This window comes from Salvelinus sp. IW2-2015, linkage group LG4q.1:29 (genome assembly GCF_002910315.2).
Source record: "Salvelinus sp. IW2-2015 linkage group LG4q.1:29, ASM291031v2, whole genome shotgun sequence".
Taxonomy (NCBI): Eukaryota; Metazoa; Chordata; class Actinopteri; order Salmoniformes; family Salmonidae; genus Salvelinus; species Salvelinus sp. IW2-2015.
The window spans coordinates 30742004-30761035 of record NC_036842.1 but is presented as its reverse complement, the minus strand read 5'-3'; the positions used below and the strand labels follow the sequence as shown (position 1 = coordinate 30761035).

General features: G+C 41.2%; 1 protein-coding gene across 1 annotated transcript in view; it reads right to left on the bottom strand.

Annotated features, from left to right (window-relative positions):
* Positions 1–19032, bottom strand: part of LOC111961806 (formin-binding protein 1-like) — a 111237-nt gene that overhangs the window by 6363 nt on the left and 85842 nt on the right. Inside the window, 7 exon segments of the mRNA XM_070442808.1 lie at positions 1840–1949; positions 6192–6206; positions 11355–11513; positions 11515–11544; positions 13300–13503; positions 16787–16933; positions 17925–17955. Of these exon segments, the coding sequence (XP_070298909.1) occupies positions 1840–1949; positions 6192–6206; positions 11355–11513; positions 11515–11544; positions 13300–13503; positions 16787–16933; positions 17925–17955 (696 nt within the window).

The following is a 19032-nucleotide window of genomic DNA, read 5'->3' as shown; positions in this document are numbered from 1 at the left end:
GGCCATAATGACCATCGTTATGTTTGGAGGAAAAAGGGGGATGCTTGCAAGCCGAAGAACACCATCCCAACCATGAAGCACGGGGGTGGCAGCATCATGTTGTGGGGGTGCTTTGCTGCAGGAGGGACTGGTGCACTTCACAAAATAGATGGCATCATGAGGGAGGAATATTATGTGGATATATTGAAGCAACATCTCAAGACATCAATCAGGAAGTTAAAGCTTGGTCCCAAATCGGTCTTCCAAATGGACAATGACCCCAAGCATACTTCCAAAGTTATGGCAAAATGGCTTAAGGACAACAAAGTCAAGGTATTGGAGTGGCCATCACAAAGCCCTGACCGCAATCCCATATAAAATGTGTGGGCAGTACTGAAAAGGTGTGTGCGGGCAAGGAGGCCTACAAACCTGAGGCCTACACCAGCTCTGTCAGGAGGAATGGGCCAAAATTCACCCAACTTATTGTGGGAAGCTTGTGGAAGACTACCCAAAACGTTTGACCCAAGTTAAACAATTTAAAGGTAATGTTACCAAATACTAATTGAGTCTATGTAAACTTCTGACCCACTGGGAATGTGATGAAAGAAATAAAAGCTGAAATAAATCATTCTCTCTACTGTTATTCTGACATTTCACATTCTTAAAATAACATGGTGATCCTAACTGACCTAAGACAGGGAATCTTTACTTGGATTAAATGTCAGGATTTGTGAAAAACTGAGTTTAAATGTATTTGGCTAAGGTGTATGTAAACTTCCAACTTCAACTGCACATATTACCTCAACTATTTGTTACTTAACACTTACTTTTCTTAAAACTGCATTGTTGGTTAAGGGCTTGTAAGTAAGCATTTCACTGTAAGGTCTACACCTGTTGTATTCAGTGCATGTGACAAATCACATTTGATTTGATGTTCTAATTAAATATTTTTTGTATATTAAAAAAAAATCTATCTCAAATAGCAAAATGATCCTTGGTATGTCCTTCTTAAAACAATTCCAGATAAATTAGTAGAACCACCCCCCTCCCCCAGTTTACACAGGGCTTAGACGGTTTAGTGCCAAAAAACAAGAGGTTAAATACATGTAAAAAAAAAAAAAAGATATATATATATATATACAAATAACAAATGTTTCGTGGTCTTTCTTATATCACTCAGATATAGGACAGACACTTTTGAACAAACTTCCTTTAGATTTTTTTGGGGGGGACTATCTGTTGTTCCATGTAGTGAATCTGTTATTCAATGCGTTTGTATTGGGCTAATAGCAGTAAGGCCAAAAATATTTTTTCATCAAATAATTGTTTTATATTTTTGGGGGGTACATCAAGTGGTTTTAAAATTCAAAATAGCAAAATGATCCCTAGTATGACCTTCTTAAAACAATTCCATATGGCTTAGTAGTACCCCCCTCTCCCGGCTTAGACTCACATTGGTTAATAACCCTCAGACGGAAACAAATTAGAGACCCTGGGATTTACAACTCCTTGATTGGGTCTGAAGTTTTCTTGAGGCTTAAACTCTTTTTTTAAAGGAAAAATCTACCAAAAAAATATTTTGGTATTTGTTTAATTAGTCCATTGTTAAGACAATCCAAATGCTTTTGCATGTTTTCAAGATGTAGGATTTTCAAGAAGCAAAGTGTCACTTGCCACATCATGATGATGCGTTTTGCATCATATGATGGATTTTGCACCATCGCCGCAATTTTACTGGGGACATTTTGTTTCCACAACGGTGCTGACACTAAAGGGAGGGAGCTTTTAGGGAGGAGGTAGGACATCATTTCCAAACAAATATGGCTGAGGCTTATGTTGAAGACACAGACACAAACTTACTTCTGGTCCATCTCTTTCTGGATGTCCTTATTTATGTCGTCTATCTTGGCCTGAAGCTTCTTTCTCCTCTGCTCTGGGGGCAGGTGGCTGAAGTCCTCCGGTCCAGAGCCCTGAGAGAGAGAGAATGGGAGAGAAAGAGAGAGAGAGATGGTAGCAAGAGAGTGGGATAGAACAAGACAAGTTGGAGACAAAGTGAATTTCAGGAGCGTTGTACACCCTACCTGTAAAATGTATGAATATGAATAACATGTAACATCCCTCACGGATGTTCAGGCTCTCTATCTAACACTAGGAACCTTTAGGTGCAGTATCCCCCTTACAATAAAGCCATTAGGATAAAGAATTCCCCATAATTTATGGTTGTGTATCTGATAGAGTTATGGCAGCTGGTGAAGGAGATACTGCAGCACTATAGTCTACCACTAACCCCCTGAGCTCTGGTTGGGGGAGGGGGGTCTCTGTGTGAAGGTAAGCCCTACAACCACCTTTCACCTATTCAGTCCCAAGCCTCAAAATATATTAGGCTGTATCACTTCATATCCAGTCAAATCACATTTCTGTGTTCATTTCATAACTGTCGAGAGAGAAGATGACTCCTGTTAAAAGGAGGTAGTGTTTCTGAAATGAAAACTGTGGGGCCATTTGAGGGCAGATGGTATAATGTTTCCTGATGAAGGAGATTCCTGGATAGAATACATATCGATCATCTCTGATGTTGGTGAGTCATTCTCTCTGTTCTGTGATCGGCCTGCTCCACTTTCCAAATTAACAACCTGCCTTTTGTCTACTGTATATGCTGCAGTTCAGAGATACAGCACTTGGTGGTGCTATTTGGTCAGTTTTTATTTTAATTTTTACAAATGCATGTATTACAATACAATAACTGGATAATTGTTGAATGCATGTCAATTTAGAGTAACCCACTGGAAGGTTTATTTACTGTGGCATTCCTCACATGTTCATATATTATTGATGTAAGATTTTACCCTGCAGTAATATTATGGTATTTGTGTGATCATGAGCTTGGACTGGATCGGTTAAGGCTCAGACAATGTGATAACATAGCAGAACCAAAGGACAACGTCCTACTGGCCAGGGGTCAGAGGTCACTGGAGTTTACTGGTATGTAAGCTGATAGAAACGCAGCAGCAGGCTAGGCTACCATGGTGATTATCTTCCTTACCCCATCTCTCTGCACCGCTGTGCAACACTTACCGGACAACATGCAACACAACAAACAGGTTTCATTCAATATGCTCTGGATCTTTATCCCATAGCGCTGCACCGCTGTGCAACACTTGCCAACCAGACAACATGCAACACAACAAACAGGTTTCATTCAACATGCTCTTGATTATGCTCCAAAAAATACTTGTATTGTTTATATAAATAGTTAATCACAAGAATAAAGAACAACATGATTTCTGTAGATGTTGTTAAAAACAAAATACTCCACACCACTCACAAGACAATATGCTATACATGTGCTTTTTTTATCCAGTAACTTACCTGTAAAATATAAAGTTCACACTCAGATATACAGTACCAGTCAAATGTTTGGACACCTACTCATTCCAGGCCTTTTCTTTATTTTTACTATTTTTGAGATTGTAGAATAATAGTGAAGACATCAAAAATATAAAATAACACATGGAATCGTGAAGTAACCAAAAATATGTTAAACAAATCAAAATGTATTTTATATTTCAGATTCTTCTAAGTAGCCACCCTTTGCCTTGACGACAGCTTTGCACACTCTTGGCATTCTCTCAACCAGCTTCACCTGGAATGATTTTCCAACAGTCTTGAAGGAGTTCCCACATATGCTGAGCACATGTTGGCTGCTTTTCCTTCACTCTGCAGTCTAACTCATCCCAAACCATCTCAATTGGGTTGAGGCCAGGTCATCTGATGCAGCACTCCATCACTTTCCTTCTTGGTCAAATAGCCCTTACACAGCCTGGAGGTGTGTTGGGTCATTGTCCTGTTGAAAAACAAATGATAGTCCCACTAAGCAAAAACCAGATGGGATGGTGAATCGCTGCAGAATGCTCTGGTAGCCATGCTGGTTAAGTGTGCCTTGAATTCAAATAAATCACACAATCACACCTCCTACATGCTTCACGGTGGGAACCACACATGCAGAGATCATCCGTTCACCTACTCTGTGTCTCACAAAGACACGGCGGTTGAAATCAAAACATTTTACTTATCAGACCAAAGGACAGATTTACACCGGTCTAATGTCCATTGCTTGTGTTTCTTGGCCCAAGCAAGTCTCTTCTTCTTATTGGTGTGCTTTAGTAGTGGTTTCTTTGCAGCAATTCGACCATGGACATTTAAGTCATTTGAAGGCCTGATTCACGCAGTCTCCTCTGAACAGTTGATGTTGAGATGTGTCTGTTACTTGAATTCTGTGAATAATTTATTTGGGCTACAATTTCTGAGGCTGGTAACTCTAATGAACGTATCCTCTGCAGCAGAGGTAACTCTGTATCTTCCTTTCCTGTGGCGGTCCTCATGAGAGCCGGTGTCATCATAGTGCTTGATGGTTTTTGCGACTGCACTTGAACAATCTTTAAAAATTCTTGAACTTTTCCATATTGACTGACCTTCATGTCTTAAAGTAATGATATGCTGTCGTTTCTCTTTGCTTATTTGAGCTGTTCTTGCCATAATATGGACTTAGTCCTATTTGGTAAAAGACCATCTTCTGTATACCACCCCTAGCTTGTCACAACACAACTGATTGGCTCAAACGCATTAAAGAAGGAAAGAAATTCGACAAATTAACTTTTAACAAGGCACAGCTGTTAATTGAAATGATTCCAGGTGACTACTTCATGAAGCTGGTTGAGAGAATGCAAATATGTCATCAAGGCAAAGGGTAACTACTTTAAAGAATCTCAAATATAAAATATTTTTTGATTTGTTTAACACTCTTTTTGTTACTACATGATTCCATCTGTGTTATTTCATAGTTTTGATGTCTTCACTATTATTCTACAATCTCAAAAATAGTACAAATAAAGAAAAACCCCGGAATGAGTAGATGTGTCCTAACATTTGACTGGTACTGTCCATTCAAATCTACTTGATTACATTTAATCACTGTTGACAGATCCTGATCATTTCTAATCTCTACCCAAAGGGTTTGACATGCATAGTTGACCATTCGATAATTATTACTACACACACAAAGTTATTAACTAATGATTATCATGGATTATGTTATTATGATAGACTAAGGAGATCTACAATAATTTCAGGGCAGTTGATTATAATTAATTATTAATTAATAATTATAATTATTGATCAATCCAAATTCTTCACAGGGCTCAATGTAGAGGTCTAGATAATTCATCAAAACATGACATTACATTGAATATGTCCTGATAGAAACCTTTTTCAAAGCCCATCTCTATCTAATCTCATCCACCAGCCAGCTCTCTCTCTGTAGCAATTGAGCCTGGAGATGAGTTTAGTTTCTACCTGACAGACCAAAAGCTCCCATTTGTTCCCATCTGTTCTGCATTTCAGTGGAAAATACATGGTATTCCTGGAAGGCTCATGATTATCTGGATGTTTTAGTCTAGCTCTTTTTTCATGCCATTCATTTCTACATCAGAACCTCGGAGTCTGGCAGCTAATGCTGAACAACATCTTTAGAGCCCTGCATCGTGAATGCACTGCTAAATTACCATTCATTAAAAGCTGCATCTCTGTAAACATCTTTGATTCTATCTACCCTCATCAGCTATGATTATGATTTATCTATTGTAAGGAGCTATGATTTATTTATTGGAATCGTCTGTCTTTTATTCTAATGATTATGGTGATAGATCAAAGGGAATGGAACTAGCAGATGGACAGACAGAACTAGGTTCAAAATACTATCTGAAATAATTTTCAACTCTGTGCTTGTCTGTTGCAATGAAAGGATTAGAAAAGTGGCTTAAGTTAAAAGATTTCAAATAGTACTTGAAACCCAGTTCTGACAGACAGACGGACATACAAAACAATAACAGTAATTCTGATCACCTCAATCAGATTCCGGACGTGGGAATTGAGTGTGATCTGCACAGAGCACACAGGCACAGTGGGAGAGACACAACAAACAAGACACGCAACAAAATAAACAAATGAGACAAGGGTCTGTAAAATCCATCGTCATGTCACAACAAAATGAATAAATAAGTCCGGACGAAAGGAACTGAACACAAACAACGGTCACACAGAATTATCAACCATGTTTGTGTTGCTAGGAGGACGTGCACGCTACGCTCAGAATACGGTTCATGCCACTACGGTCATGCAGTGTTACGGTCATGCAGTGTTACGGTCATGCTTACCAACTTGAGAGAAAGCTTCATGGGAGGAAGAGGGGAGAGGGAAATAGCAGGAGGAGCAGGAGAGAAAGAGAACAGACAAGTCATACAACAGCAGAATAACATGTAGCATTGGTCATGTTTCCCCCTGGCATAGCATGCACATGTACGTTGACATGGATATATTGATCACAAAGCAGCTCCTTAGCCACACTTCCCAATATGATGAAAAGAGGTGGGTTTTAACCTGGAAAGGGGAATGTAGAAGTATTGGATGCCTTGTATGATATATTGCTGAGCTTTGATCATCAAACATACACCAAATATGTCCCTGTGGTATTGACCAAAGAGATAACCGGCACTTTCAAAACCAAACAGCAAATGCATAGATCCATCAGGTATGAGAGCATTTGTGAACATGACCGATGAGATATGAGAGGTGCTAAGAGTCTGTGGTTCTTTGCAGATGCTGGTTAGTTTGGATGCTCATGTATATCCGTGGATATCGGATGCCCGGTATGCCACAGTTTGTTCTGATTACAATGGAAAACTAAGTTTGCGTTACCACAGCAATAGGTCATGCCAAGACAATACCTGGTCATTCTCAGGACTCTTCTAATGTCTTCCTGAGCCATATGTTACTATAACGTATGGCTCTGGATAACCTTTTTCTAATTTGGCCAAGTTCAACGTCAGCTTTCAGGGATGAATGAAAAAATAAAAGCGTTTTGAATGACTTGAGGTGATAGGTAAGCCAACTCACAAGTCTAGACTGCACAGGATGGCAAATGAGAGCGAGCAAATTGAGAGAAGGAGAGATGGAGAGAAGAGAGAGATGGAGAGAGACGAGTGGAGACACCCACCCTCATTGCAGGGAAACAGAAGGTCAGATTAGAGGATGATTCCACAACCCTCTTCCCTTCCTGCATCCCTCATTTCTGCCCCCACAATGACAGCATTGTAACAGCAGGGGGTGATAGCAGCATGTGTCATGGCTAAGCATGATGACAGTTCACATGTTCAGAGGCAGTGTGTATGTTTCAAACAGTGACTGGACATTCACTCCTAGGAGAGGTTAGCCTAAGTCTGTTTGTGCCAATCTGAGTTGGCAAAAGAGCATAAACAGACTGGCACTCAGGCTAGGGAGAAGTTGCTCCTAGATTCAAAGCTATACCAGGACCTACAGTAGTAACCTTCTGTATCAATGAGTTCAATAAAACTATAACCATAATGACTTTCGTTCACCTTCTTCAATGGCTAATTGAGAGGGAGGGGTCTTGCAAAGAAACAGTGACTTATGATTGATAACTGTGAAATTAAAGGACAATTAAGGCAAATTATAGATAGAAAAGAGAACTGGAAAAATAATTTAAGGCGGAAAAGAGGTTTATGTTAATTGCTTTGGTTTAATTGCACATGTAGTGATGTCACTATTAAAGATCATTAGAGCTCATTGTTAGCTCCATAGTTCTAGAGAGGAGAGATACTTTAACACAGTGGGTCACTCCAGCCTGAATCATTGTAATGACTTATTATGAGGACGTAGTTTGTACGACATAAAAGAGAGATACTTTAACACGCACTGGGCTGCTATAGCTACAGTGAATGACTTTTAATCCAGTTAACAGCTCACAGGCTGCACTCAGGAGCCAGGATGAGGCAGGGTTATACTCACTTCAGTCCTGTAATCAAGTCATCCACCTGGAATGGCCCGGGATCAGCCTATTTCTCCCTCTCTGTACACTTCTCTACACTTCAAATGGTTCTCGCGTTTGTTATTTCCTTCAAGGAAATAGTCAAATTCCTGCAGGGTATATTGAGTCAAATCCTGACTAAGCAGACATCCCAGACAGACAGGTGTATATACAGGTACATATTCATACATAGTCTATATACATACAGGCTATGGTGCAATGGTGCCAGCACACTGAAAGAAGAGCTGGGTAGACTAAACTTCCTGAAAGTGTAACGAGCACCACAAACCCAATGTTGTGCACCCCAAAAAATAAGATATAGGAGCAAACGGTGGGGTGACCATCATCCACCATACTCCAATCCTACTTCCTTAGTTTAAATGTAGTGCTTGTGACACTTTGAGAATTAACCACTAACAAATGTGCACTGCAGCAGCAGAAAGTCCAAGGCAATTCTGCTGTTGTGACAAATAGTGCCTCAAGCTGAGATGTGGGACAGGAAATGAGGTCCTCTTTTGTTCTGATCATTTGACTAGTGTGGTCTTATGACAGGGCAGCAGGGCCAATAGCCTGACGCAGTCACAGACACTAGCCTCATTTAGAAGGAAACAAAACTACCGAAAATGACTAAAGAAACAGATAACAGGAAATAAATTATTATTTCTATGTTTTTGTGTGACTGTGACTGTAAATGTGATAAATGTGTGTGTATATATACTGTCAATGTTATCATCATTAAATGAGACTACTGTCTGTGCCGCACATGGCCCAGACACACACATATATTTCCTAACACAAACGAACACACAGTCGGCCAACATACGCAGGCCAACATACGCACTTACGACATGTTGACTAGCCTCGAAAGCGTAAGTGGGTATGCCCAGAGTCCTCCAGTCTTTGTGATAACAGAGCAAGTGAGGGCGAGTAGGAGGCTGCTGCCGTGGTTATGAGAGAAAACAGCTTCATCAATTAGCACAGGGCTACTAATTAAGCTAATGGGTTTACTACTTCCCCCCCACACACACGCTCACTCATTCAAAGGCTTACATCATTCATCTCTCTCCCTCTCTTTCTTTCTGTCTTTCACACACACACTAACTCTCATGATGCTGTCATCAGTTATCCTCACTCTCTCACACCCTCCATCTCTCTCTCTCTGTGTATCTGGAGTTGGATCAGAGGGCCGGGCACCAGAAGGCTGAGGAATAACAGGCCCTCCCACTGGGGCATGCTGGGTGAAACATCCCTCTGCTGTGCAGCCCTCAGCCAGAGAATGAACCTAGAACCCCACCTACAGACACAACTAGCATGATATTCAAATACAGACTCATATCACATTTTATATAACCAAGTCAATGAACAATGAAAAAAAATTAATAATATGCTCAAAAACTGACATTGGTCCTCTCAAAGATACTGTATCAAGGGAAATAAACTTTTATTTCATAACTAATATTCTGCTTAGTACTGAGCTTAATTAAATTGATAATGTGAATACTTTCACTCATTAACAGCACCTGTACAGTATAGTGCTGTACTACGATAGACTAATAACCAAACCAGCCTGACCCAGAGATGGAGTACTTCTTTAAGAGGTATTCTGGATTACTATTACACTGGGGTGCTGTCCAACTGAGCAGGCGTTTAAGCAATATGTCCGCTCGTGCCAGTTTGGGCAGAGCAGAAAAGGTTATAAGGACACACCTGATGCCCAAACCGATATTTCATTTCAGAATTTATAAAAATGTGGTTACGGTAAGGGTCAGTTTTTGGCTAATCGGTTTAAGTGTCAGCTGTGTCGTTATCTCTCAAGAACAGAGAAGAGAGCTCTTGTTTTGAATTGACTTCTCTACTGTTCTTAAAAAAGGTTAAATAAAGTTTAACACAAAAATAAAGTGTAAACGTATTCTTAACAATGTTCATATACAGACAAAAAAAACAGAAATACTAAATCAATATGGAATATGAAAAGGGTTGAAGATGATATTGAGAGATTCGGATATAGCGATATGAATCTTAAAAAATAGGTAATCTGGTGCTCGATACGTCACCCTGACCGACCAAAACAAAAAACAGAACTTTCTAATTCTCCCTTCCCTGCAATACAGTACTACATAACAGGAATACCGTAAGGGATTAACTTAAATCTGCAACATTGACAGAAAACAATGCTTCAGATTTAAAACCACCTTGGCCTACCCTGGCCTGCACGTTTAGAATATGACCGTTACTCCACTTCCTCTATTGAAGACGTTCACTTCCTGCTAGATTCGCCCCATTTCCCCATTCTCCTGACCTTCAATTATTTCTTCCTTGATATGGTCCCAGAGAGAACATTGTTTTACTATTACTACTATTTATCCTCTGTTCTTATAGACGTCATACGTTGTGGGCCGAGCTATGAGACATTTATGGCTCTGGTCCATTCCTTCTGTTGCCCTTCAAAAGATAGGAACATAAGCAAACTTTATTCGCAGAGGCCGGAAAGAACACGTGAGCAGCCTAGCCCGTTCCTGAGGTCAAGGGGAGCCTTGTGGGGCGCCGTGGGCATGGCCTGACCTGGACAGGGATCATGGTTTAGGAATAGAAACTCAGCGTGACACCAGATAGCTGCAGCGTGTCTGTCTGCAGATAAAGAGGGTGTGTTGAACCTCAGGGGCTTGCTTCTAAAATAGCACTTCTAAAAGCCGGGCCTGGCCCGACAGACTCAGTGACTCAATCAGCATACAGCGCAACATCATATTCAATATACTCTGACTTTTGACTTTATGCATAATCGTTATACATTATACTGTTACTGATTTTCAGTTCGACCCAGATAGGCTGTTTAGGAGGAAGTCATTCTTTACTAAAGAACAAAACTTCTTCCAGTTGCTTATACTCTCCCCATTACTACTTCTAGCAATGTATTCCTTGTGATTTCCTTCATTGCATCATCATGGCAACACTTCAAGGAGAGCTACAATATAGCAAGACACCTACACATGTCTGTCACGAAGAGGGAGCTCAGACGACACGGTCATTGTGTGTGAAGCAGTTTTAGAGTTCAAAGTGGAGACAGGGTGGAGAGTTTGAGTTTATGTCTGGAGAGAGACGGACACAGACTGTGTGGTTCTGGTAGAGCAGAACTATGGAAGCATGCTAGAGAGAGCGGTACACAGAGACTGATACAGGCAGAACGCTGAATGGAGGAGGCTGGAGGATAGACAGATGTCCAAGATAGATTTGGCCCAGTACAGGTTTTATTAGTTTTTGGTTGAGATGATTCCCCAGTGTTCCAGAGATAACATGAAACTGATGATGTAATACGCATAATATATAGCCAATTAATGATTAATAACGGAAGAATATAGGCCTAATGTCAACACTACCTGATGAACCTCCGCCATACAGCGGCGCTACAGAGCCCGGGGACAGGCGAGCACACAGACAACACACACACTCTCACACACAAACGACCACATCCACAGCACAACACACACACACTTACCCCTCGCCTCAGGCTCCGGAGGCAGGTCATTTTGGGTTTGGAGGCCATGAACTCGTTGAAGCGGTTGGAGAGGGGCTCCTTGTTCTGCTTGGGAGACTGGGGGTCGTTGGGAACAGCACAGGGTGAGGGGGGGCTGGAGGCTGGGGGTGCNGGGGGGGGGCTGGTGCGGGGACGTTAACAGGGACATAAGCTACCATTAAGAGGGAGCCGTGACCGAGGAGGAGGAGGAGGAGGAAAAGGTGCAGAATCAAAACGAGAGGACAAAAAAGGAAGGAACACAAAACGAGATAAATAAATAAGGGCCCAAATAATGTTAAAAACAGGTAAGAGAAAAACCCAATGGAAACAGAGACAACCAAGAGAGATGTCAAACACAAACAACCCCAGTGTCATACCCAGCTGTTATGTAGTAAATAATCTTGTCAAACAAACAAAGTAAAACAAAGGTTGAAGGTCGTAACGTAACCAGAGTGAGTGAGAAGCGTTAATAGTGTTAGAGCTAGGTGCTGCTGCAACACATTTAAGCAGACAGTTTCACAGAGAAGCACATGCAAGCTTCCATTTTGTAATATACATTTTCTGGAAACCTCATCACATGCGAGCGGTTGGACTAGAAATTCCCCACATCCTCTGAGATGCGACAGCAGCTGAGTTTCAGGTCATCATCACAGAAACCTAACTCTCTCTGCCCAAACCTTTTAATGCTCAATTAATGAGCTACCAGCCATTTGGGAGCTAGAGAGAGATCTGCAATTTGTACTGACAGATTGCTTACATTACTCAGTGAGTGAACATGCACACAAGAGCTTAGGATACCCATCTTTTTAAAACCAAAGGAGTAAATAAAAGGTAAATAAATGTACGTAAATGGTTTGCAATATGATTTTTTTGATTCAGAGAGGAGTTCTGTTTATAGAAAGGGATACAACTTGGACTAGGGTCTCCCATCTCTGATATGCTCTGATACAAATGTCTCACATTTTCACCATGCTGTGTGTACATGAGTGTGTGTGTGTCTCCTCTCCTTCCAGGACATTCTGTTCTCCTCACACTCTCAGGGTACAGTATGTGCATGGCCTCACTCAAAAGGTGAGGACAAATACTCTGTCATCAGCTGTCCCTTATGCTCTTGAGTTTGAACACAGACACATTATGAACAGGAGGAACACCAAACAAACAACACACACATCATGGGGTTCCCTCTTTCGGGATCAAACCTCAGGGAGTCGGAGCTAGTGAAGGACACCCCCACACACACACACCCTAGTGCTCTGCTCTATCATGGTGCCACCTCAACCTTAAAACCTCATCCCAAATGGCCCCATGTTAGACAGCTGAGCCACACAGAAACAAAGGGCTGTGAGAAGGCCATTCCAGACAGACCACCATTGTAAGAGCACGATCAGGGAGTGAGACTGTTATTAGGCTACAGGACATACAGTCAGAGTGCAGAGGAGTGAGTTAATCTGTCATTTTAGTTTATCACCAGAGAGAGAGAAAGAGAGAGGGGGGGGGGGGGTGGTGGGACTCAGTTATCGATGCATTAGTGGGTTGGGGAGTTGAGAGTTGGTGGCTCAACGACAATGATGGTGACGATGATGACCAGTGAGTAACCAGGAAAAGGATGGCAAATAATAACAACGACACTGACAATACTACTAACGTACTGTAACGACAGAATTATTGCAATTACAATGATAAATTAAAACGAACTGAACAGAACTATAACAATAACCAAAATAGAGCATTAAAGTCACATTTGACAGTGTAACCTGAAGTTACAGTATTTTAAGCCTCGTTATAGCCAACAGTGTGGCCAAAAAACATTGGACATTCTTGTACAGGGAAAATGAAGTGATGTCACAACCACTCCACAAATAATACACTTGACCCTGTGAGGTATCGCTATACACAGTACCCTTGAGCATGTGGGAGTGTATGTTACCTTGTTCTTGTTCTTAATGAAAGGCCACAGTTTGCCCTTGCTCTTGCCCCCGCCGGGACGTTCCTTGGCCTCTCCTCGTGAGTTGGACAGGCTGGTCTCAGAGACAGTCCTCTTCATGGTCTGTCCCGGCCCGTAGTCCTCAAACTCTACGTCCCCTGGGGGCTCAAACCCAGACTTGTACGACTCTACTACCTGCTTAGAGTCCTGGTGGGGTGGGGTAGGGGGAGAGATGGTAAGGGGAGAGACAGATTTGTTAGGTCTCTCCTATCTCTTATGGCAGTCAACAGTTTCATAATAACATTTGAATATGACCAGAAAACTCCCTTTCTATTCCAAGAATTCCTAAAAAGCAGGTTAAATGTAAAAGTCCAGAAAACAAAGTGACAATTAGAACACCACTCATTGTTCACTACAGAGTTACAGGGTCTGTATCGGTATCTCTATCATTATACTGATAAGGCCAGAGGGAAGAGGTCATCAGCCTGACTGCTGCTGGCAGTAGAGACAGAGCCATAGGGTTCTGTGTAGAGAGGATATGAAAGGGAGCCATTCCATGTGAATCTATTATTCCTACTCTTTTTACTGGAACAGCACAGGCCTTAATTTAGTAATCTCCCCTCCTTCCCTTAGGGACACCCCAGGGATAGGCTTTGTCAAACCAGGCATGCAGCCAACATGAGACATCTCAATATATTAGGCTGATGATTTTCTATAGCTAGCACTAAGATAGTGTCCGCCATCTTGGCATACTGGATTGAATGCTTGAAAAATCGTATGTTTTTTTGACTCAATGAGTCACATATAAATGACTCACGTGTGTATATGTATACTGTCAAGCGTGTGTATGTTTTCTGGTGAAGTGGGGAACTGATAGTTAACCTTGTGTGTGCAGACAGTGAAGTGGCCAGATCCAGACTAGCTGCTCCCTCCTGAATGAATCATGAATAATGATGAGTGAGAAAGTTACAGATGCATAAATATCATACCCAACAAAAAATGCTAACCTCCCGTTACTGGTAATGGTGAGAGGTTAGCATGTCTCAGGGGTATGATCTCTTTGTGCCTCTGTACATTTTTACCTCATCATTATTCACAATTAATTCATGATTAGCTGTAATCATGGTAGCATCCACATTAATATAGAAGTGTACAGAAACATATTATATTCTTATTTTGCTATATCTGTGTAGTATTGTGTTGAGTTAGGACCAGCCACTCTTAGAAAAAAGGGTTCCAAAAGGGTTCTGTGGCTGTCCCCATAGGAGAACTCTTTTTGGTTTTAGGTAGAACTACCTGGAACCAAAAGGGTTCTTCAAACGGTTCTCCTATTGGGACAGCCTTTTTGGTTCTAGATAGCACCTTTTTTTCAAAGAGTGTACTGGTCCAAACTGGTACCATATCGGTCAAACAACGGTAGTGGCAGCATCACGCTACTCTGCTCAATCAAGTACTTGCCCCACCTCTCGGTCACTCCAAATTGATACAATACATTATTTACCATTAATATCTATTGGGCACAACAATCTGAAACACAATCAAAAAAACATGCAAATGCATCCAACAAGTTTGTAGAGTTACATGCTTGATGTAGTCATTGCGTGTTAGGAATATGGGAACAAATACTACTACTACTACTTTAATACACAAAAGTGAATTTGACCTTCAAATGCTTGATTTCTAAATGGTAAATCAGATATTTATGTAAATACCCTAAAATAAAAGTTGACATTCTGTACTGTCACCTCATGAAACATTTGATCTCAAATCCCAAATCCTGGAATATAGAGCCAAATTAAAAGTTTTAGCTTCACTGTCCCAATACCTTGCATTCGGAAAGTATTCAGACCCCTTCCCATTTTCCACATTTTGTTACGTTACAACCTTATTCTAAAATATATATTTTTTTTTTAATTCCCCTCATCAATCTACACACAATACCCCATAATGACAAAGCAAAAACAGTTTTTTAGAATTTTTTGCATCCTCTCTAGAGATGGGAGAACCTTCCAGAAGGACAACCAGCACTCCACCAATCAGGCCTTTATGGTAGAGTGGCCAGATGCAAACCACTCCTCAGTAAAAGGCACGACAGCCTGCTTGGAGTTTACCAAAAGGTGCCTAAAGGACTCAGACCATTAGAAACAAGATTCTCTGGTCTGATGAAACCAATATTGAACTCTTTGGCCTGAAAGCCAGACGTCACGTCTGGAGGAAACCTGGTACCATCCCTACGGTGAAGCATGGTGGTGGTAGCATCATGCTGTGGGGATGTTTTTCAGCGGCAGGGACTGGGAGACTAGTCAGGATTGAGGGAAAGATGAACGGAGCAAAGTACAGAGAGATCCTTGATAAAAACCTGCTCCAGAGCACTCAGGACCTCAGACTGGGGCGAAGGTTCACCTTCCAACTGGACAACAACCCTAAGCACACAGCCAAGACAACGAGTGGCTTTGGCGCAAGTCTCTGAATGTCTTTTGAGTGGCCCAGCCAGAGCCCAGACTTGAACCCAATCTAACATCTCTGGAGACCTGAAAATAGCTGTGCAGTGACACTCCCCATCCAACCTCCTTGAAAGGATCTGCAGAGAAGAATGGGAGAAATTCCCCAAATACAGGTGTGCCAAGCTTGTAGCGTCATACCCAAAAAGACTCGAGGCTGTAATCGTTGTCAAAGGTGCTTCAACAAAGAACTGAGTAAAGGGTCTGAATACTTATGGAAATGTAATATTTTGGTTCTTTCTTTTTTATGAATTTGCAACTAATTCTAAAAACCTGCTTTTGCTTTGTCATTATGGGTGATTATGTGTAGATTGATGAGGGGAAAAAACGATTTAATACATTTTAGAATAAGGCTGTAATGTAACAAAGTGTGGAAAAAGTCAAGGGGTCTGACTTCTTTCCGAATGCACTGTAAATATGTAGGGGAGGGAGGGGCAGGGAGAGAGAGAGAGGAGGGAGGGAGGGAGGATTGTGAGTGAAATTTATCAGCTCTCAAAGCAAGCTTTCTTTCTCCATATCTGTACCTCTCTCTCTCTCTCTCTCTCTCTCTCTCTCTCTCTCTATAGGCCTCTCTTTCTCTCCATAGGCCTCTCTTTCTCTCCATAGGCCTCTCTTTCTCTCATTATTGCTCCTGTTACATTGCTGTTTTCCCAGCTCTCTCTCTGAAACAATTAACTGTGGGAGTGTCAAGGGATGGGGCTTAAATTAGCCCAGAGATGATTGGCTGAGTCAAGCGGCTGAGTGAGTGAGAAGGCTCCAAAGAAAGTATTCTCACCCGTTTTAATCCCAGGTCTTGTTATGATTTAACAGATGAGCATTTGAGGTGGATGGGTGAGGCAAATACCTCAGTATCTCTGAATTTTGTAAGGCCAAGAGCCTGGACTCTAGTGAGGGAGGAATACCATCAACAACACATAGTACCCACATGGTTCTAACCTGGAAGAAGACTGTACACACAATCTTGCACATGTGTGTGCGTGCGTACTCACAGTCTTTGGCTCGATGGACTCAGCAGCCTTGGTCATTCCGTCTAGACATTTCCCTACGATAGGCAGCACCTCACGGTCCACCTCTGCGTATGTCTTCATGGACACACCCACCCTCTCGATTCGCCTCTCCTCCATCTCCTGGAGTTTCTATATACACACAAACACACAAATATCCTTATTACAATGCTGTAACACCAGCATCCTATTACATACTATAAGACAGTAGTGGTCGTACCACACTATACTGCTGCCAAGTATGTAAGGTACTGTAAATCTATGAAGATGTCTATAATTGGTTCAAAGATACCATAGTTGGGAGGTTGCTTTTCCAACTGGCTCTGACACCACTGGCCATCAAGCCAACTCCATTACTATCACCGGCTGTAAAGAGGCCGGGGATAACATTAGAGTCGGCAAGAAAACAGCTTTAACGTCATGGCATCACCTGGCATCACTATCATCTAACTCAAATGTGTTGCCAGCAGATGCACCGGTCTTCATCATGAATGGGCACAGTCCGTTGTGAAGGAATTCTACGATGATCATCATCAACCGCTGTTTTATTCATCTACATAATTGTTAATAAGAGGACCACAATGAAAATATTTTTTTAATTATTATTAACTTTAGTGTCATCTTCAAATGCATTGTGTCCATAAGTTGGGGTTGTAATGTATTTTAAAATGGTCAATTAATCAAAAGACAGAGACAGATGAGGGCATCACTGTCTGTAATAATGTGTATTTTCTTTAGGTTATCTGGAATATATTGGGGATGAGGGTGTAGTAATGTGTAGTAATACCTGTAATATATTGAGGATGAGGGTGTAGTATTACATGGAATATATTGGGGATGAGGGTGTAGTATTAACTGGAATATATTGGGGGTAAGTGTGTAGTATTAACTGGAAAATTTTGGGGATGAGGGTGTAGTAATGTGTAGTATTACCTGGAATATATCTGGGATGAGTGTGCAGTATTACATGGAGTATATTGGGGATGAGGGTGTAGTATTATCTGGAATATATTGGGGATGAGGGTGTAGTAATGTGTAGAATTACCTGGAATATATTGGGGATGAGTGTGTAGTATTAACTGGAAAATATTGGGGATGAGGGTGTAGTAATGTGAAGTAATACCTGGAATATATTGGGGATGTGGGTGTAGTATTATCTGGAGTATATTGGGGATGAGTGTGTAGTATTAACTGGAATATATTGGGGATGAGGGCATAGTATTATCTGGTATATGTTGGGGATGAGGGTGTAGTATTATCTGGTATATGTTGGGGATGAGGGCGTAGTATTATTTTATTTTTTATTTTTATTTTACCGTTATTTTACCAGGTAAGTTGACTGAGAACACGTTCTCATTTGCAGCAACGACCTGGGGAATAGTTACAGGGGAGAGGAGGGGGATGAATGAGCCAATTGTAAACTGGGGATTATTAGGTGACCATGATGGTTTGAGGGCTTATCTGAGGGATTATCTGGTATATGTTGGGGATGAGGGTGTAGTATTACCTGGAATATATTGGGGATGAGCCGGTGTAGTAATGTGTTAGTATTAGCCTGGAATATATTGGGGTGAATGAGTGGCGTAGTAATTATCTGGAATATATTGGGGATGAGGGTGTACTATTACTGATATATTGGGATGAGGGTAGTATTACTCTGGTATATTTGGGGATGATGGGTGTAGTAATTATCCTGGAATTATATTGGGGATGAGGTGTAGTAATGTGTAAGTATTACTGAATATTGGGATAAGTGTGTAGTATTAACTGGAATATATTGGGGATGAGGTGTTAGTAATTTTGTAAGTATTACCGGAAATATATTGGGGGATGAAGGTGTAGTATTAACTGGAATATTTGGGGATGAGGGTTAGTAGTGTAGTATTACCTGGAATTATTGGGGGATGAGTGTGTAGTATTATCTGGAATATATGTGGGATGAGGGTGTAGTAATTATCTGGAATATATTGGGGATGTTAGTGTAATAGTATTATCTGAGATATATTGGGGGTGAGTTGTGTGTAGTATTAATAATATATTGGGGATGAGGGTGTAGTATTACTGGAATATATTGGGGATGAGTGTGTAGTATTACTGATATATTGGGGATGAGGTGTAGTATTAACTGAATTATATTGGGGATGAGGTGTAGTATTACTGGCATATATTGGGGATGAGGGTGTAGTTTAACCTGGGAATATATTGGAAGGAATTATTGGGAGAGGTGTAGT